This window comes from Ctenopharyngodon idella, chromosome 3 (assembly GCF_019924925.1).
Source record: "Ctenopharyngodon idella isolate HZGC_01 chromosome 3, HZGC01, whole genome shotgun sequence".
Lineage (NCBI taxonomy): Eukaryota > Metazoa > Chordata > Actinopteri > Cypriniformes > Xenocyprididae > Ctenopharyngodon > Ctenopharyngodon idella.
In genome coordinates, this window is record NC_067222.1 from 22,542,999 (window position 1) to 22,565,103 (window position 22,105).

Sequence of the window (22,105 nt, forward strand, 5' to 3'; positions counted from 1 at the left end):
CCACGAGTGGTACAGGGGAACACTAACAGGTTAGAAGGGAGCCTGGCCAAGACATCCTTCTCCTTACTTTCACTTTACACTGCACCACTTAGACACTACTGTTAATGTGTATCAAGTTTCCTGTACATTAATGGTCACATTAAACACTGATGCATTTACATAATGTGGAAAATCTGAAAAAATATTTATCTCTCTTCAACTAGCCACATTATATTCTGATTCTGAATACTTTTCAGTGATTTACAAAGCTTTCAAGTCTCATGTTCTTGATTCAGTGGGATGAAAATGACATATGTGACCTTAAATCAAGAATATTTTCAAGAAGGCTTTTGCTTGGAATTATTTTGATGCATTTCAATGCTATGAAATTCTTAACTTTACAGCATAACAATGAATAAAGAGAGTGAAAAAATTTCAAATTTCAGTTTATAGAATAACATCTACTTAAAAATCTGATGCACTTGCCAATGTAACATTTAAATTAACCATATACATAATCAGTAAACAGTTGAATGTTGTATATTTTCCTTCAAGACACATTTTCAATGCATGTAACCTAATCAGACAGCATGACCTTACATTTTTAGAAAACAAGAGACATGGCCAAACACAGAGACATTAAAACCTGCTAATAAAAACATGAAAAAACTGTTATATAGTGGAAAAGGTAACATTAATTATTCATGTGCATGCTAAAAACACAATCAATGGAAATGGTCAACTCACCTTTCACATATTGTAGAAGTTTTTTCCTCAATATAATTACATACATTTAACACAGAATGCACATAGATTGTGTTAATTCATTAAAGATGTCTGTTTAGCACACTTTAATTTGCTTTATGATTATTCATGACTGTGTGTAACTACCTGAGCATTGCATAATATTAGGTTAGGTAATAGCAGTTACTAAAATGTTAATATTGTATTACTCATTTGTTCGTGTGTAGTTATTCATTAATAAAATAACTGTTCATGCATCACATTTTTATAGTTTATGCAACAGAACGTAACATTGAAACTTACTGACACTGTAACGCTGGGTGAACTCAAAAAACAAAGGGAGAGCTGGATCCAAACGCAAAATAGTTTAATAACAAAATAAACATAACAAAACCACAGAGACCAGAGAACCAGGGAACAGCAGAATGAGTAGCACCAAAACATACATCCGTGTACATGCCTTTCTGATGTGATATGTAATGGGAAAACGGAGAAGAGCAAGCTCGGCAAAAGGTGGATTCGAACCCCAACCAGTCGCGTCACAAGTTAGTTCTCAGCGCCCTACGGGCTACTACCTACACCACTAAAGACATTAAACACGTGTATCGTTTTTAACCTTGTGTGACATTGGTGGGCGGAGCTCCTGTAATTTCGCACTTAGTGATAGTTTTCACGTGACGTCACGCCCTGAGGGGAACGCCCCCCTGGTGGGCAAAACAATGCTTTCCTCCATTGGCCGGCAGTCATTTTTACCAGGTTTGTAGTAAGAGCTAATGTAGTAAGACAGTGATATTAAAAGCCCTGAAGACCAAATTGATTATGCATACTTTGTACAGGCAAACAAATGAACACAGAATATTAATGCAACACGAGGTTTCTCGTAAACGTTTTTTCCATCGAAAACCATTATAAAGAAAACGCGTTGCATTCATATTCTGGGCTCATCTGCTCGCTTGTATATAGTATGCTTCATCAAAAAAGGTTAAACTGAATTTGATTTTTTAATATCACTGTTTTAGTACATTACGGCACTTTAAGGGTGGGTTGCACTAAGGATTCTTTAGCCTGGCGTTGGTTCACCCTCCGCCTATACTGCTTGATCAGCCCTTTAATACTAACGGTCTTTCTGCGTAGTTATATGTGTTTAAAATTAAGTGGTGCAACACAACTCGATTTAAAATAAAACCCAGATCAACAAATCCTTGATTAGTGTTAAACTTTGCTTAATTTAATCCTTATTGCTTGTGCTACATGGCTGTCTCCGCGACAGACACGTGACTCTGAATAATCTTGTTTTCCGTTTGCATTAAGATTATTTTTATTACCACGCTGGCAGATAATTTTACTTAAGTAAAAGGTACTTAATTTATGCATACATACATAAATTTATCTTTGTGTATGTATGCAACAATAACATTGAGCTCTTCTGGCCATATTGAATAAACATAGGGACCGAAAACTTCACTGTGCAAGATTATTCATTGAGGAATTAAGGGCAAAAAATATTTTTAGTTTTCCAACACAATTTACAGCAGTTCACATACCTGCAGAATATAATGTCATTTACATTTATATATTCTTGATGCATTGACAAAACTTCATTTAGAGATCTTAAAGGTCAAGAAAATTGGAGTGGATTATATATATAAATTGATTACAAAATATTAGCACAGTATAATGCTGACCAAACATGTTTAGCATTGTGTGTGGAGACATTCACTCAGTCACTGGCATCTTATACATACATTAACAGAATATCATCTCTTATTTATTCTAGAACATCATCTGTTTATTCATCTATTATTTATGTAACAATACAGACACAGTGACGCTGCAGACCTCAGCATGCAACTTGTAGCCAACAATCATCTCAATCATTTTTCTGTGGAAAAAGTCTATAGAATCAATAGAAATTCTGGATTTTTAGCAACATGCTAAAGCTATCTATTTCAGTTTAATTCTGTTATTATGTACATATGTGTAGCACCAATGGGCAAAAAGTATTACAATTTTACAAAAAAAGTTCTTTAAAACATAAAGATTCAACACAAATTGTGCACATCTAACAGGCAAAAAAGCTCAATGAGGGTGCTCAACTGCAAAAAAAAAAAATATATATATATATATTTACAATGATTGTCTTCATGATACATTGTCTGATAAAGAGCCACTGGGTCAACTTTTCCTTCCTTGTTTACAAAAAAAGTTACATTAAAAATTGTAAAAATTGAATATTAAGCCAAAGCAACCAATGGCTATTGGTTAAGCACTTGTCACTTTCTGGCAAGCAAAACTAAATCCGAAACTCTAGTCAAAATGTTCCGGAAGGCCTGTTTTTTGTATGTGGATTACTCAGTTATTTGGATTTTACTGTTGACGATTTGACAATTTGACATGATCCAGGATTGTTTGGTTTTTCAAAGCTCATCCCGGAGTTGCTGTCATAGCAACAGGTCCGTAAGCTCAAACCTGCTTGGAAGCAGACTTATTTCATGTAAACAGGTTTAGATTGCATCTTTTTAAGCGGAGGTGATACTTAAAGTGTGCTGTAGCTACTGCTACTTTCTTACAAGAGTAATAAAACAATAAAAGAGTTATAAAACAATAAAATAAAATAATAATAGCCTAATAATAAGTTATCACAATTAGAAGATCTGGTATCTGTCAAATCATTTCAGATGTATAAAGCGAGGTACAAAGAATTGACCCCTGGTCAAAAACAAAGTATATTGTTAAACAACAATTCCCTAAAAGAAGGCCTTATAAAAGGGAGAGGAGGACAAAAGCCCTTCAGAACTTGATGTATTGCAGGTAGTTCTTAAAGAAATGATGAGACAGTTTTTTCCTCGCATCAGCTTTCTTCTGAGCCCTGAAGGACAAATATTTGCCCCGATGCTTATGTTTCTGGTGGCCAATGGAAAGGCCTTTACAAGACGCAACCAACAGCCGGCCAAGTCCATCCATGAAGAATTCTGAGGAGAGGCAAGGATGAGGTTTCCTGCTGTTTATTAACATGCAGCTGCTTTGAAAGCTTTTGTATTATAAAAAGTAATAGGCTCTATAAATAAATGTGATTTGACTGGACTAATACAGTAATAGACCGGCATGAAATAAATTTTTTTATGCTATGGCAGTCTCCAAAACAAACAAACAAACAAACAAACAAACAAAAATGCTCAGATGTACTTTAAGGGTGCTTTCACACTTGGTTTGATTGCCTGGACCGAACCCGAGTTCGATTGCTCCCCCCTCCCTCTGCCCCCACTGGACTGTGTTCATATTATATTATTTGGGTCCGACCCACGGTTCGTTTGCGTCATCAAACCAGCAGCTGTTTACTCCTTTGCTTAGTAACGACTGCGCAGGAGAAGGCGGCAAAATGCATAACGTTGCTCTCCTCACTTTTATATTTTTGTTTTTGAACAGTTGGTTTTGCTCATAACGGCACTTGCATCTATCTGCTGCGAATGTAGAACGCTGAAGGCGAGCAGAAATGAGATAGGCTACAATACAGCTCTCTGCTTGCAGCACGTCAGTCACGCTCGTCGGGAAAGCGAGTGAAACACACACACAAACACACATTTTTATCAAATAATACGGCATTAATAGTGGTTCACTTCCGCAATTTGGTACGTTTGCGTTCATATCAGAAGTGAACCGTACCAGAGTTCACTTCAACTGCACCCCAGACCACCCTTTTTAAACAGACTCGGTTACGGTTCGCGGGTGCACACCCGAGTTCAGAAGACAGTGTTTACATCATCCAAACGTACCGAACTCTGACATCAATCGATCCCGGGTGCACACAAAACTGCTAATGTGAAAGCACCCTAAATAACCTAAATATAAATATTATATGCACTTAAAAGACAATTCGGGTACACACTGGATGTAACCAGAAGAAAGAAACCCGCGCTCAAATGAGTTTACAATACCAACAAAATTTGGGTAATACATACCAGAGTGACCCACTCTTTTCAGGAACGGGTCAAAGCCAACCCTTCTCACTGCATCCGTCCGACCCAAAAAATAATTTACAACTCCATCTACTAGAAAGCAGTCATCGAAGTACGGAAGTGGCTGATGAAATACTTTTTTAACACGTCTTAGGCAGCCGCCATCCACTTCATCTCCCTCTTCATACTCAAAACTGAAATAATACTGATCACCTGATACCTCACCACCAAGCTAGACAGAAAAAAAAAAAAAAGTCAAAATGAGAATGGATTCTCAATACCTCAAGCAGTAATAGTTTCATTAGTAAACTGCATTTTTAAGACTTTTTTTTTATTATTATATATATTATATTATTAATTTAAGACTAATTTTTAAGGATATCAGTAGGAAAAATTACTGATACAGTCAGTTCCATGTCCTGTGAATGCCTGTACTCTCACAACAGATCATATGTACCAATAATAATAATAATAAAAATGCTTACGATATCCAGTTCTGGAACTGCCTCCATAATCTCTACAAAGCTCTCAATCCGGGTCCCATTCAAAAATACAAAGTCATCATCAACCCACAGGAAGTATTTGGTGGTGACTTGTGACACAGCCAGATTCCTGCCTGCAAACCAGCCCTGAAAAATCAAATCAGCAGCAGCGGATAGTAGTCATATAGATCAATAGTCATATAGTATCAAGTATCGTGTAATGCACAAGTATAGTTCCAGTAAGTTGATTTATTGCTGACTGAAATGAAATTGCTTAATGTGCTTCTGTCTTTGAAGCGCACACACAGAGATCACAGATTGCTCTCTACACTCACAGAAACATTTAGGAGCACAGAAACTTGTTGTCTTTGCTGCCCTGCGACTTTTACAAATAAAAATCGCTACATTATATTTCTCGGCAACGAGGTGGTAACGTCGCAGTTTTTAAGAAATTAAACTCACAGCTTCACACCAGGCCCGTTCACACCAAGAATGATAACTATATTAGTGTCCACACCAGCAGACGTTATCGTTCTGTTTATAAACGTGTGCTGCAGTTTTGTCGTCTGCCACTTTAAATGCTTGAGCTCTTTAAAGCTGGATGGATTATGATTGGCTATCAATGTTTTTATTGTTTATCGGCTGAAAAAATTGTTCTAAAAGTGATTCCAACGATATTGTTCCTCTGCACTGTTATTGTTATAGTTTGGACTCTGCTATTCTTTTATATTTAGAATGATTTCGTAGAACTATATCTCTCTTCTCTGATGACGTGTTTACTGGCGCGAGGCTGGGACAACCTGTCACTCATATGACATCACAGCAATAGCAAACTACAATTAAAGCTGCAAGCAGCGATGAAAGGGCCCTTGCACCCGTGCCACTGCCACCCATTGGCTTTAGGAAAAAAGAGCATGGTGGGCAATATGCAAGTACATAAAATTAAGTACATAAATATAGAAGGATAATGTCAGTCATTTGTATTTGCCACATTTTCTGCTACCAGCTGGTGGCGATATGACTGACTAAATTTTGGCGTGTAGATGTCTTCAGGCCAGGACTATTATCAAACGTGTGAAGTTTGAGGCAGATTGGACATTGTATGCTTGAGTTACAACAACTTCCTGTTTCATGGCATTAATCGCATACATTAGCACTGATTTAATGTGTTTCTAGCATGTTTGGTACTTCATGGCATATTTAAATGTGTTTCAGACCAAATATGATATTCTGGTTAAATCTCTATGAGGAGTTAATCACAGTGTAAAACATGTCATTTCCTGTTGCCCACAGGTGGCGCTATGACTGTAACTGAATATTGGCATGTAGATGTGTTCAGGCCAGGACTCTAATAAAACATGTGAAGTTTGGGGCAAATCGGACATTGTATGCCCGAGTTACAACAACTTCCTGTCTCATGGCGAAACATCAAACTTTGTCAGGCCGCCACGGACACACCCTTCAGTGAAAACTGAAGATCTTCGCAATTTATTGTCGAAAAGGCCTTTAGATTAGACTGACCAAATATGATGTTGATCTGATTAAAGCTCTAGGAGGAGTTCATTAAAGTACAACGACTGGAAATGGCAGAAACTGCAAAAAATTTGCAGAGAAAACTCAAAATATCTCACTTCCTGTTGGGTTTTCAGATTTTGCACCCAGGGACTTTTTTTGTAGGTATTGGGCTGTTACATCTGTCTACCGAATTTCATACTTGTAAGTGAAACATAGCGCTTAATTGAAATTTTGTAGGTGGCGCTATCGAGCCATTTTGGCACACCTAATTCTGAAACCCATATCAGACGTAAATTTTCACCACTTCTGACACATGTGCAAAGTTGCTTGAGTTTGAGCATGTTTAGGCCCTCAAAAATGCGATTCATTTCAGAGAAGAAGAATAATTGACCAAGCAATTACAATAGGGTCCTCACACCATTGGTGCTCAGGCCCTAATGATCCAGTCGATTCCCCATGGACAAAATCAAGGCCCACCCATTTTTTGTGTGATATACATCACAATAGATAAGACAAGACTATCACAACTTCCATTTCATTCTAACTTTAAAATGTGCAGAATGCTAACAAGCCGTAAGTGATGAAACTAAACATCATTTTTACCCTTTTAGGCAAATTTTGGACTGGAAACATCAGTGACAGTTTTAACTTGCTGGCAGGTGACCATGGAATAAGTGGGATATCCCTTATGTGGCACACACAGGATACAGGTAGAGAAAAAGTGTGTACCTGTGCAGGAGGCATGATGTAGTGCTCTATGTTGTTTCCAGACACCTTCTCAGGCTTCAGGCTGTCATCTGCAATAATGATCTTGATATTTGGGTAAAACTTCCGGATACTCTGGATGAGGACTTTCAGCTCCTTATACCTCAGAAATGTCTTGGTTATTATGGTTACTTGCGAGTTGATATCTGAATTTTGTGAGAGAGAGAAATAGGTGCATTTCATTAGCAGGTTTTACAAATGTTATAGACATTTATGTATATTATAACCAGCACATCTGATGCCATGGTAGCATGCTGTTTTGTAGTGTGTTTAACTTTGTATGTTATGGTCTTACCGTTTCCTGGGTCATAAAGAACAGGAACTATTGGTCTCCTAATCATGATGGGAAATATGGCCTCATGTTCCTCAAAAGAGAAATGAACTAAAGAGAATATGTGGTTTGACAAATGACTATTATTGAAAAAAACTATTATTGAAAAGACTCTGTGAACAAACAGTAAAGACAAATAGTAAAGATCATGCAGAAAACTAGCCTATAATGGGCTGCCACCATAAATTCAACTAAAGAAATAAAAACAGCATTCGCAATTCATTTTATTTCTGTAAAATTATGTATTTCTAAACGGTTTATGCATTTCTGAAATTGAACACTTTATATGAGTGTCTCTCCTGTACTTACCCAGGTCTGATGTTCTGACATGGTAGATGGTGCTGGTGTATGTCACTCTGGACAGCAGATCATTGAGTTGTGTGAGGTTGCTGGATGAGATGCTCAGTTCACTCTGACCCTGTCCATCCACCTGCTGTTCATCCAGAACATCCTCCACTGAGAGCACTCCACTCTTTACACTCAAAGACACCTGCAGACAACAGTGTGTTTAATGCAAATGAAGTGTGTTCCTGCATGAGAAATCATTTTAAACAAGGATTATTTAGGCAACTGCAATCAACGCCTTGCTCACACACCAAGCCAGTAAAAGTTGAAACCACACTCTTAGAAGAAAAGGTTCTAACTTCTATATAAAACCTTAAAGGGTTCTGGGGCCTCTTTTATAAAGTGTGCGTACGCACAGATTTGATCTTAGAGTGTGTGTATGCATAAATCCATGCCACTGGTGATTTTTTAAATGTAAATGACATTAATTAGGCATCGTTTACAAGGTTGACAACTGAAACCATTGAGCTGCGTGCAAGTTCAAGATTATTTGCGATTTCATATCTGAAAGAGAGGTGTACTCGTGTTTTCTGTGTGAAATGATCGTAAGATCAAATGTAGGACTATTTCTACGTAACATTTTATAAAGGAGGCCCCTGGTCAGGCACTTCATTTATATAATGTTTTAGGGGTTCCTATCGTGGGATCATTTTATGGATTTAGTTTTAATTAATTTTGTTTTAAGACCTGAGACAGTTCCTGATCCCATCCCCATTTCCTGTCTACTCTATACTATCCAATAAAGGCAAAAACTAAAAAATATTTAAAAAAAAAAAAAAAAAATTTATGACAGCTTGTAAACTAGACTATATTGCCAAAAGTTTTGGGATGCCTGTCTTTACGTGCACATGAACTTTAATGACATCCCATTCTTAATCCGTAGGGTTTAATATGGAGTTGGCCCACCCTTTGCAGCTATAACAGCCTCAACTCTTCTGGGAAGGCTTTCCACAACAGGGTTTTTCCTGGCTCAAAATGAGGCGGAGGTGGTAAAATCCTGATCACGGCAGAAAAAAAACACTTTTACAAGCACGTATTTTAGGTATTTTAATATTAAGAGAATAAGATTTGTATTTTGAGAACACTCAATCATATATACAGTGTTTCCCACAGGATTGTGTGTTTTCATGCTCCCCCGGAAGAAAATTACATTTTAAAGATAAATTCATTAATCTGGTGCACTTTGAGAGTTCAAAATTAGGAGCTCCAAACCATTTTTAGTGTGCAAACTGAACAAAGAAAAAGTCTTGTACCTGAACTTTAAAGGGGACTCTATAGGGCTTGTGCGCTAGAGATGTGCAGATCAGCTCTAACATCACCCAAATCCGCTGTTAAAAATAAATCATCCACCCGCCAACTTCCCAAACCTATGATATTCTCTGATTTAGATATGTGCACCTGATCATCACAAAATAATTATTCAAATTCTCAGTGTTAAGCATGATTATATAATAACATAGGACACTTAAGTAGGCTGCTTTTAAATAAATATCTAAAATAAAAGTTAATAAAAATTACGTTTCCTTAATAGCCTATAAACACAGGTTTTACTCCCTTCAAACTAAAATTGTCACCGTTTCATTACATCATTGTTGAAAAAAACACTCTTGCGTTTGTGTATATTTTTAGTTAAAGCTGTTAAGTTTTTAAGCAATATCTCATGGGGGGGGGGTTCCTTTGTGTTTTATATAATGAACACTAGGAGGTACTCTAGGCATATGCTTTCCTTGATTGGTTTTCCCTGAATAGAAATGCGTTGTCGTGAAAAAAGTAAAAGAGTGATGCACATTCCTTGCGTTTTACCAAATGAGAGTTCCGTGTCTTTATTAAAATCAACACATTAATGATTTTTTTCTCATCCACCCGCGACCCACCCGAAATTACTTGGAATGTTATTTTGTATTACTTGGCTGGCCCAACCTGGCGGATTATCTGATGCGGATATAACCGCGATCCGCGCATCACTTTCGTGCTCTCTTGCAGAATGTCCTGAGCGGCTCCGTTCGAGGCCAGCAAGTTGTAGGGCTGGAGTGAAAGCGATCTTTTCGACACGGAACCCCATTTTCTGCAGTGGGGATGGGCAGAACGGTTCAAGAATGGACACAGGCCGGGAAGCCGCAATGGAACCGTGGTAAAGGGGTATCTGAACATGTGACTGCCTGTCTGAGTTTTGTCAACACTCGACAGCCGGAGGCGGCACGAAATTTGACGGAGGCAACCGCCTCCTAAATTCTCTATGCAGGAAAAACCCTGCACAAGGTTTAGGAGTGTGTTTATGGGAATTTTTGACCATTCTTCTAGAAGCGCATTTGTGAGGTCAGGCAGTGATGTTGGCGAGAAGGCCTGGCTCGCAGTCTCCGCTCTAATTCATCCCAAAGGTGTTCTGTGGGGTTGAGGTCAGGACTCTGTGCAGGCCAGTCAAGTTCCTCCACACCAAACTCGCTCATCCATGTCTTTATGGACCTTGCTTTGTGCACTGGTGCGCAGTCATGTTGGAACAGGAAATTGTCCAAAATGTGTTGGTATGCTGAAGCATTAAGAATTCCTTTCACTGGAACTAAGGGGCCAAGCCCAACCCCTGAAAAACAACCCCATACCATAATCCCCCCTCCACCAAACTTTACACTTGGCACAATGCAGTCAGGCAAGTACCGTTCTCCTGGCAACCGCCAAACCCAGACTCATCTATCGGTTTGCCAGACAGAGAAGCGTGATTCGTCACTCCAGAGAACACGTCTCCACTGCACTAGAGTCCAGTGGCGGCGTGCTTTACATTTCACTTTGTGATGTAAGGCTTGGATGCAGCTGCTCGGTCATGGAAACCCATTCCATGAATCTTTCTATGCACTGTTCTTGAGCTAATCTGAAGGCCACACAAAGTTTGGAGGTCTGTAGCTATTGACTCTGCAGAAAGTTGGTGACTTCCGCACACTGTGCGCCTCAGCATTCGCTGACCCCACTCTGTGATTTTACGTGGCCTACCACTTCGTGGCTGAGTTGCTGTTGTTCCCAATAGCTTCCATTTTATGATACCACTAACAGTTGACCGTGGAATATTTAGTAGTGAGGAAATTTCATGAATGGACTTATTACACAGGTGGCAACCTATCACAGTACCAGACTTGAATTCACTGAGCTTCTGAGAGCGACCCATTCTTTCACAAATGTTTGTAGAAGAAGTCTGCATGCCTAGGTGCTTGATTTTACACACCTGTGGCATTGGAAGTGATTGGAACACCTGAATTTAATGATTTGGAGGGTTGTCCCAATACTTTTGGCAATATAGTGTATCACTAGACAACATTGAAATAACCTGTTAAACATGAAAGTATTAAGCAATTATTTAAGACATTTCTCCTTATATAGATGTTTTTTTTTTTTTTTAAGTTTTGTTTTTTAATTTTTCTTTAAAATAGGCTTGATGTCGAACGTCACATGAACAAACAGGAAAACTGTTCTAATCACATCCGCTTGTCGGAGAAGGTGTTAACAGCAGTACGAAGGGATGGTGATATCTATGGACTTTTAAGATAATCAGCAAACCTAGCTAGTTCTTTTTATTATTGGCGTTTATTTGATTTAAATATATAAATTTAGTGAGAAGAAGAAAAAAAAAAAAAACTTTTATATATTAATCTGCATATACAATGAACATTGGTAATGCTTATCTTTGCTTGCTCGTTTGCTTGCTCCTTTACTCAAAGTATCTTCAAAGTATCTAAACCTAAGGTTATAGAACTCCATCAAACCATTTTTTCTAAGAGTGCAGACCAAAACGATTTGAAAGCAAAGACAATAGACCTTAGTCAGGATGTAAAGCATGCATTCTTCTTCAAAGTATTTAGAAGTAATGAAGTATGAAAAATGCCTCTCATTTTTTGCCCAACACCTAGATTAACAAAGATTTAGGAGCACAAAGCAAAGTTTTTTTTGTCGAAACCAACCTTGTACACCTGCCTCTTTTGTGCTTGAAGAGCAAGACCTTAAAAATGTTTGGTATTTAGAAATAATATGAATGTATTATAATAAATGATTATTACTTTATATAATATAAAATATTATTAACAATATACACAAAATAATAAATCAGATATCATCATGATATAAAATTATATTTTATTTAGTAGTACACACAGCAGCAAATAGGGCAGAGGTTGCTGTTTTAGGGGCCGTTTACATGTCTCATCTAAAAATGCGTGGAAAATGCCAGCCGCGCCACTTTCTCCTCTTTCCAAAAGCGGTGTCTGCCGTTGCTAAGCAATCATGAGCCGTGTTCTCCATTAAGATGAAGAAGTTTCAGCAAAGGATAAATGTATTTCTAGCCCTTGCATTAGCTCTACTACTAGATATATTTATGGAGATGAGACATAAAAACCCACCCTATACAGCTATGATCAGCTGTTCGTCCATGTTGACTGATCTTTCGATGTTGATACAGAAAGGCCAAAGCTGATCTGTTGGTTCTTGTCATATGACCTGCGGTGTGCTTGTGGCATTTTGAAAAGTTGAGATTTTCTCATCTCGCTGTGGCGTAGATGCGCCTGGAAAAAAACAGTTGCTCCTCACTGCAGTACGTGAGATCCAGGGAGTGAGGTTGGATCCAGATCCAGGGGGTGGAGACGGGTAGGTTTAGGGATCAGTGTTTCGTGTAGGCAATCAGTACTGTGATTGACAAGACCAGTAAAATCTTAAGAATCAGCTGCAGGGTGGTATCGGCCTGGCTTCTGACATCACACTTGGATGTGGGCTGGTTGGATGTCCACCGCAGGCTGCAGCAAGACGCTTCTCATATGTAAAGTGGGAGGACTTGGATCTGGATCTAACCTTACCCCCTGGATCTCGTGTTCTGCAGTGAGCACGTGGCACCGCATGAGCATCACGACTGCATAATAATTCTATTATGAGTGCTCTTGCTGGGTGTCTACATTTGAAATAATGAACTTGAGCACGCAAAAGACGCGACATGTGAACGTCCCCTTAAGCAACATTCCTAAACAGGTATCAGCTGCCTACTTACCTGGTATTACAGATTTTTTCATTGGAGGGATTGTGAAACCTGTGATTGGATATTGGAGCGGAGAGTTGGCTGGTGCAAGAATAAGACTGTTCAAGTTTGTCCCCATCCTGGGAAAGACAAATGAAGAAAAAATATCTCTATATCAACTTAAAGAGCTGATGTAAATTTATCACAAAAAAGAGAATCTCTGGTTGAGGACAGACTTAAAGTGATAGTTCACCCAAAAATTCTGTCATCATTTACTCACCCTCATACAAACCTGAATGAATTTCTTTCTGCTGAACACAAAAGAAGATATTAAAAAAAAAAAAAAAAAAAAAAAAAAAAAAGGGTAACCAAACAGTTGATGGGCCCCATCCATACTATGTAAGTCAATGGGGCCCTGGGCCTGTTTGGTTACCCATATTCTTCATATTCTTTTTTAAGTGCATTATCTCTCTCTGAGCAAGAGTGAATGATTCATTTGAATGATTATTATTTCTTTTGGCATAACCTTCTATAAAGAGAACATTATCTTTCAAAGCTGTTTCTGGCATTTTTACTCAGAAATAATGCGGTTAAGTCAGTCCTCAACCAGAGATAAATAACAAGAGATAAATGTTTCATGCATGTAGGAAAGGCAAAGGAAGGCACGACACACGAATGCTGTGGTGAACAGACAAGTACTTTGTTTGAAAAGATACAACAATCCCGCTTATAGAACTGTAAACTGGTGAAATAAATAAATTAGAAAGCCATATAAACCTGAGTTTGTGTTGCCTGTACTCCTCTGCTCTGTGTTTCAGAATGTCATTCAGCATATTCTTTGGTACATGTCGTCTTGTGAGCGCAGCTCCTTTACTGGAACATGATGAGCGATTTGTACTGAGAAACGGTCCAATACTGGGGGTAGGGGGATAACAAAAACTAAGTGAAATACATTGAAAGATCATTGAAAACATATGAGCTCCTTTTAAAATCATACTTTTGTTCTGCTGTACAAATTTATCACTTACTTTGGTTTGATGAAAACAGGGTGAGGGCTGGAAACAACAAAGGTACCCGTTAAAACTGTTTTTATGTAGTGGATGTAGTCTAACAAATAAAGGGAAAGATGCAGCCTAGTGCTTATAGTTGTAACACAATGAGTGTACTGCAAATCCAGCCTGGTCTCATTGTTAATACGTAGATATGTAACATTTTCAGGTGCAAAACGTACATTTTTGTATGTTTGGACAAATGTATAATATGGACGTATTGACAACATTTAAACATAAACATTATTACATATTTACAGCTAAAGAAATGTAAAATATTTATAAATCTTTTTTATCATGAATATATTTATATAATTGCCCTTTTACCATTTTATAGATAAATTGTAGATCCCTTAGCCCTACCCCAAACCCAAACATAACCATTTTATAGAGAATACAAAAGAATATAAAACGTGATGGACCAAAAATGTATAGGAAAATGACACTTTTGCTAACAATATAGCATTATTTTGAGCTGCTAATCCCACTCCTACCCATAACCATTTCTTAAAAATATGTAAAGAAAAACTTAACAGACAGACAAGTGGAATCACAATAATTTATTTATTCCAAAAATGTCAAAAGCGGTACCAAAAGTAGTTCAAATGAGGAAGTGTTGCAGTCGCAGTCCTCGCTGGCAGTATAGTTTTCTAGTGTAAGAAATTAAGTTCCCTTTCAGTCAGTCACATGCAACGTTACGTCAGAAGTGAATTGATGAATTGGGATCTCGCCATAGAGCCCAATCACCTTTGAGTGTAAACTAAATGAGCCAATCAACATTGGCGTGAGAGATTTGCATCAAACACTCCACCCTGCGAAGCGGGTATATAAGGAAGAGTGTGTGCAAACGCACATTCAGCATATCGCTTTGGAGCCGAGCACTTCTGTTGTTCCACTGCAATCAACTGTTTGTGTATACTACTACTAGTCAGGAAGAAGTTCTTTCATTCATCTGTGTTGGTGTGATGGTGCTGTAGAGGTGGTTGCGACTTCATTTAGTTTTCTGCTGTTCTCATACAACTAAAAGAGCTTTATTGCATACTGCAGCTGTGCTGCAACATTTTCCCCTATGCGCTTCAGCACTGTTAAAATAGCTATTTCCCTAAAAGAGCAGCACGGGTTAGACGTTGCATCTTTTTCAAGATGTTATTCCACCCATGTGTTTCTGGATGCGGTCATTACCTGGCCCCATCTGACAGTCACGATAGTTGCCTCATGTGTTTGGGCATTAAGCACGCTGAGGTGGCTTTCGTGGATGAATCATGTACCCACTGCGAGAAGATGATCATCTCAGTGCTGCGGTCGAGACTCGCTTACTTCAGACGAGGTGAAGTCTCCTCACCTATATACTGATCTAGTTCCTCTTCTGGCCTTCAGAAAAGGGCTACTTTGGTGAATAGCCAGGGTGACCTGAGGATCACAGTGGGGCCTTACCCGCTGAGCCAATCTCCATGGGCCCCCCACTCCTCTTGCACTCCGCAAGCGGTGGAGCTTCCAGATGAGATTGCTGGTCATCCCCCTCATGGGGGACCAAGCATTTCATTGAGCACTCTAGAGGAGGACCAGATGTCGATCGCTGCATCGGAAGGTGGGCCAGAGTCCTCCAGGGATGAAGACCCGACTGCATTACCCCCTTTGGGAAGAGTAGTGTTAGTCGAGTCCGACCCAGAGCTGACGGCCATGCTTTCCCGGGCCGCCCCAGTGCCCTTCTTCCCAGAGGCTCGTGAAGAGGTTACCAGATCATGGAAGGCACCTTTTTCTCCCCTGAAACCAATCTGGTGCCACTTCCCCCCTCACTACCCTTGATGGTGGGGCACCTCTGCTCTAGCATGCCTCCATGGCCTCAGCAGCAGCCTACACCTAGGCCACAGCATGGAGACGGCCGCAGGAAAAAGGCGCAGCCCATCTCATCCCCTGCGAAACCCATAAAGCGTAAGATCAATCAGCCCTGAGACGGGTGGCCCAGAGATAGATGGAGCAGCTCTTCGGGAGATGGTGATCGCACCTCTCCTTTCCCCAGCGGAAGGTTGGGTGGAAAATCCGGTGTTGAGTTTTGTTTCTGTTTGGTACCCAAACTATCAAAAAAAGAGAGCTGTTTCCTTCCTCTCTGGGCCCCAACAGGGCACGGATGGCGACATTATGCTTTGACACTCTCGTCCCCCTCTTCTATCGCCAGTGGGCAGCAGGGCCCAGTTCGAAGATGCTATGCCTTCTCACGCACCCCCTGCCCAACCGTGGAGTCAGGTAAATGCTGCTCCCAGCTGTGCTCAGACCCGACTCCAGGATGCTGTGCCCTTCCAGGTGAGGTACCTGTGCTCCGCCTTGCTGCCCCACAGCGGGTATGTCTGTGGTACCTCTAGTCCCGCTTGTATGGTCTCTGCGGGCCTGGCTAACGCTCCCCAGCCCATTGTTGGCTCATTCGTACCATTAGACTCGGCTATGCGATTAATTTCCCCCAGCATCCCCCCAAGTTCAAGGGCATTCTGTTCACCAACATGCTGGACAAATATGAGCCTATCTTGCAGGCAGAGATCGCAGTCCTACTGGCAAAGGTCCCTCCAGTCGATATGAAGGCAGGGTTTTACAGCCCTTACTTCATTGTACCTAAGAAAGGCAGTGGGTTACGGCCAATCTTGGATCTCCGAGTTCTGAATCGGGACCTTCACAGGCTTCCGTTCAAGATGCTCATGCAGAAACGCATTTTGTAATGCATCCGTCCCCAAGATTTCATGTCTTTCATGTCTAGATTCTCCCTCAACACAGACCATTCCTTCGCTTTGCATTCGAGGGTCGAGCATACCAGTGCAAGGTCCTCTCCTTCGGGCTGTCCCTGTCGCCTCGCGTCTTTACAAAGGTCGTGGAGGCGGCTCTCGTTCCACTGAAGGAACGGTGTGTTCGTATCCTCAACTATCTTGATGATTGGCTCATACTGGCCCACTCGTGAGAATAGTTGTGCGAACACAGGGATATGGTGACAAAAAAAGCAAACTCTCCCAGTGCAGAGGATCTCTTTTCTCAGTATGGAGTTGGACTCAGTCAATCTGACAGCATGCCTCACAGAGGAACGTGCTCAGTCGGTGCTGAACTGCCTGAACTCTCTGCCTGAAGGCAGGACGGTGGCCCCACTGAAACTTTTTCAGAGGCTCGTGGGGCATATGGCATCCGCAGCCGCATCTACATCCGCAGCTGCAGTAATGCCACTTGGATTGCTTCATATAAGGCTGCTTCAGCACTGGCTTCACGGCCGAGTCCCGAGTCGACTCTGCCTCATTCTGGAAAAAGTGGTATGGGTGCATCCCAGTAAATTGTGTTGTTTAACATTATCTAATCTTTCGAAATTTAGTTTGCAGTAGAAGTCACAGAACAGTGTGAAATGTTATAATTTCATATAAAGTGCATTTAATAAATGTGACTGAAAATGTAATGTCATTTATATGACAATTGAATGCAATAGAATCAAAATATTTGTACATTTGTACAAGTTGTTCATACGTAAATACATAGGCCTAAATTTCTCTGTATTCTCAATATTGAATGTTTTAGTGTGTGTGAAAACGTGAGTAAATGTATGTATGGTAGAATCACACTTTATACACGAATACTCATGAGATCACAGTGACAAATCACATTGAATGATAGTGTCTTCTAAAAGAAACAAAGATAGATTACTTACCCATATGCTATTACGCTTTGCGAGTATCCTAGTTGTTGGTTATGCCTTAAAGTCCCCCTGTGGTGAAAATCAAGCTTTTAATGTTGTTCATATGTCTATGTCTATGTTCTTATGTCTATATATGCTTTAAGACATGTGCAAATTCATAAGTCAACACCTTTGCTGAGTAAAACTCCAGTAAACCTTTTCTCCTTAAAACTCCAGTGAAAAAAGACAGTCTCAAAAACACTGTTTGAAATTGCTGGTGTTTCTGATGTCACAAACTACCTTGTAACCAATCACGTCAACAATTGGATCTCTGAACTGGTGTGAGTGAGTGGAGGCAGGGCTAATTTGCATATTCATAGAACCGCATATACTAAATGAGGCAAGGATGTAGTTACATTCAGTGTCATTTTGGTGATCAAATTATATTAGATAAACCTGCTGCTGTGTTTTTAATGTTAATCGAACAACAAAGGACAAAGAAATCACTCACTGCTCTTGACTGAATGACTTTTGTAGCTTTAATAAAGATTCATCTATATTTAATTTATAGAGTGAACACTATGCAGTGTTATTTTACATTTGATTACTTTATTCAAATTCTGAACCTGAAAACTACTGTTAGAACTACCTGAAAACACTGTTTATTTGCTAAACAAATTAATTCAACAAATATGAATCATATTCTTTTGGTTTCTCTTCCTAATATATTTAAAAATTCCAAATGCAGTGAAAATACAGGTACTGGTATCGGCAAGTACCAAAAATGAAAGTATCGGTATCTGCCTCATTCTGGAAAAAGTGGTATGGGTGCATCCCATTAAACTGTATTGTTTAACATTATCTAATCTTTCAAAATTAGTTTGCAGCAGAAGTCACAGAACAGTGTGAAATGTTATCATTTAATATAAGGTGCGTTTAATAAATGCGACTGAAAATGTAATGTCATTTATATGACAATTGAATATGATAGAATCAAAATATTTGTACATCTGTACATTTGTACAAGTTGTTCATACGTAAATACATAGGCCTAAATTTCTGGCAGTAAGTCAATATTGTATGTTTCAGTGTGTGTGAAAACGCAAGTAAATGTATGTGTGGTAGAACCACACTTTATAAACAAATAATCATGAGATCACATTGGCAAATCATTGAACATTGAACTAAAGTGTCTTCTAAAAGAAACAAAGATAGATTACTTACCCATATGCTATTATGCTTTTCATGATATTCAAGGCCCCCAGTTGGATGAAACAAATGCCCAGTGCAGTAGCAAGCAGGAGCAAGAAAGATTTTAGCATGAGGTGGCGGCTGCAGTTCATTATGGAAGATGATCTTTAAGAACAAATGTACAGTGCTCAGCGTAAATGAGTACACCCCCTTTGAAAAGTAACCTTTTAAACAATATCTCAATGAACACAAAAACAATTTCCAAAATGTTGACAAGACTAAGTTTAATATAACATCTGTTTAACTTATAACATGAAAGTAAGGTTAATAATATAACTTAGAGTACACAATTTTCAGTTTTACTCAAATTAGGGTGATGCAAAAATGAGTACACCCCACAACAAAAACTACTACATCTAGTACTTTGTATGGCCTCCATGATTTTTAATGACAGCACCAAGTCTTCTAGGCATGAAATGAACAAGTTGGCGACATTTTGCAACATCTGTCTTTTTCCATTCTTCAAGAATGACCTCTTTTAGAGACTGGATGCTGGATGGAGAGTGATGCTCAACTTGTCTCTTCAGAATTCCCCATAGGCGTTCGATTGGGTTCAGATCAGGAGCCACTGAATCACTTTCACCCTGTTCTTCTTCAGAAATCCAACAGTGGCCTTAGATGTGTGTTTAGGATCATTGTCATGTTGGAAAAGTGCATGACGACCAAGGGCACGGAGTGATGGTAGCATCTTCTCTTTCAGTATAGAGCAGTACATCTGTGAATTCATGATGCCATCAATGAAATGCAGCTCCCCGACACCAGCAGCACTCATGCAGCCCCACATAAGGACACTGCCACCACCATGTTTCACTGTAGGCACCATGCATTTTTCTTTGTATTCCTCACCTTTGCGACGCCATACAGTTTTGAAGCCATCAGTTCCAAAAACATTTATCTTGGTCTCATCACTCCAGAGTGTAGAGTCCCAGTAGTCTTCATCTTTGTCAGCATGGGCCCTGGCAAACTCTAGATTGTGTCACGGGAAATAGTCACCCCAGTTTGGCTTTTTACTTCTTTAGATAACTGCAGTGAACTTGCATGCCGATTTTCTTCAACCCTTCTCATCAGAAGACGCTCCTGTCGACGTGTTAACTTCCACGGACATCTCTGTGAGATGGTTGCAGTTCCATCTTTTTTAAATTTTTTGTAACACTTTTACCACAGTATTCTGACTGATAAGTAAAGCTTTGCTGATCTTCTTGTAGTCTTCACCTTTCTGGTGTAAAGAAATTATTTTCTTGTAGAGACATTTCTCTTCCATGTGGTGCCATTGCTGACAGCATGAAATGGGAAAGGGTTTTAACACCCTTTTATAGTCAACTGTCTGCTGGACACCTGTGTAATGAATAAACTCACCTGTGGTTGAATTCTTGTTAAATTAGACATTTGTAGTCTAAAATTTAGCTTTGCTCCAGAGACTTTCACTGGGGTGTACTCATTTTTGCATCACCCTAATTTGAGTAAAACTGAAAATTTTGTTCTTTAAGTTATATTATTAACCTTACTTTCATGTTATAAGTTAAACAGATGTTATATAAAACTTAATATAAATTGTTTTTATGTTCATTGAGATATTGTTTAAAATGTTACTTTTCAAAGGGGGTGTACTCATTTACGCTGAGCACTGTAGTTACATACAACAACTATTACACACAGTAGCAGCAACAAGAACAAAACATTTTTAGAACATTACGTTATAGTTGCAGTTCAAATTTCTTTCAACAATAATGATGTTATTGGAGAACACATTTTAACATGAAGTATATAGGTGATATTCTCCATTAATTTTATCCAAAAAACGATTCAGGAACCAAACTAAAACACATTCTTTCCATGAATGGTAATCATAGGCGGAGGATGAACCAACTCCAGGGTAAGGTTAAGGAAATGTGCTTCCTCTTTAAAAACACATACATTTCTTTGTAATAGTTTCAATGTACATGTCCGTGCACAACTTACACATCCCAGCATAAAAGCTCCTGATAAATGATTTGCTATTAAAACATCTGTGTTCACAAACCACTGTTAATTTTAACAGAAAAGCAAACATACTGTATGTGTCCTGACTGCACAATGAATGTCTTGTTTACACTTTGTTTTTTATAATGAAAGGATTTCTTAGTGTGCAGAACTCAGAATCATTTCACCCCTCAAAATGCCAGAGTTTTTGTTCATTGCTAACTTAAACAACTCTGATTGGCTATTGCGTTCAAGAAATTAACTAATAGGCTACTTTGTTCAATGCTGCAAAACATAAATCAGCTCCTATGCCGTGAAGGTAAATCAAAGATGTTATGTTCATATTTTCACATTAACCAACAGCTTAATTTGGCTTAGGTTTCTGTAATTTTATTTAAAAGTAAATACAGCACAATAAAAATCTGTTTTGCTGGAATGTAGAATGTTACGCCATTATTATATTTATTGTTTTTACAAAAAAAAAAAAAAAATAGATTAATATATTTAGCTTCAGATAGGCATAAAATAATAACAATTAGAACTATAAAGAGAAATAAGAGAAACATACCGTTCTGTCATCTGATGTTCAGTTCCTCTTATTCAGATTTTTTTTTTCTTTTTTTTTTTTATTCACTTGGCATTAGTAGTTTCCATTTCTTACCATAGAAACTGTCCATTTCTTACCTACAAACTGGCACCCGTAAACCAGTTGGCTGACTTTTAAAAGGTTAGGACTAGGAGGAGGGGTTGATTTTGGTGATAAGGAGGACTAATCAGGGCTTGGAACTTCTCAATGGAACAACTTTAAAATTTTCTTGTCAAAACAAAAAATGTAAAAATGTTATAAAAAGTGTAAGACTTGATTTTCCTGCTAATAAAACAATAAACCCTGCGATAAAACAATAAAACCCACTAATCTGGAGAGATCTCAACAAAATGGCATAGGACACCACCTTGCCCAAACTTCTCTCTTCACTCATCTCCCCTCCCACCCCTCTCCTTCCTCTCCTTCCTTTCCCCCCGACTCAAGTCACTGAAAGTTCTCCAAGAATGCATATATGCATGATGTATCTTGTGAATCTATTGTTTTTTCACTCTCATGTTT

General features: G+C 38.9%; 1 protein-coding gene across 2 annotated transcripts; it reads right to left on the reverse strand.

Moving 5' to 3' along the window:
• Window positions 1–546: 546 nt before the first annotated feature.
• Window positions 547–21,730, reverse strand: LOC127509795 (beta-1,4 N-acetylgalactosaminyltransferase 1-like). 2 transcript variants are annotated; one of them, XM_051888782.1, is made up of 13 exons: window positions 21,569–21,730; window positions 19,015–19,146; window positions 17,824–17,880; window positions 14,130–14,156; window positions 13,879–14,016; window positions 13,135–13,241; window positions 12,062–12,099; window positions 8,082–8,262; window positions 7,737–7,823; window positions 7,406–7,587; window positions 5,165–5,308; window positions 4,683–4,911; window positions 547–3,695 (listed from the first exon to the last, which is right to left on the reverse strand). In XM_051888782.1, exons 1-13 carry the CDS (start codon window positions 21,577–21,579, stop codon window positions 3,514–3,516), a joined length of 1,515 nt encoding a protein of 504 aa, XP_051744742.1. In that variant the 5' UTR covers window positions 21,580–21,730; the 3' UTR covers window positions 547–3,513. The 2 variants fall into 2 exon arrangements, with proteins under 2 accessions (XP_051744742.1, XP_051744743.1); XM_051888783.1 differs by lacking the exons at window positions 13,879–14,016; window positions 14,130–14,156; window positions 17,824–17,880; window positions 19,015–19,146; window positions 21,569–21,730 and having other exon boundaries at window positions 548–3,695; window positions 13,135–13,797.
• Between the last annotated feature and the right edge of the window lie 375 nt (window positions 21,731–22,105).

Coding starts and splice junctions, on each gene's coding strand:
- LOC127509795 (XM_051888782.1), bottom strand. Junction 7,824..8,081: donor TGTCAGAACATCAGACCTGG/GTAAGTACAGGA, acceptor TATTCTCTTTAG/TTCATTTCTCTTTTGAGGAA. Junction 4,912..5,164: donor CAGTTCCAGAACTGGATATC/GTAAGCATTTTT, acceptor TTTTCTGTCTAG/CTTGGTGGTGAGGTATCAGG.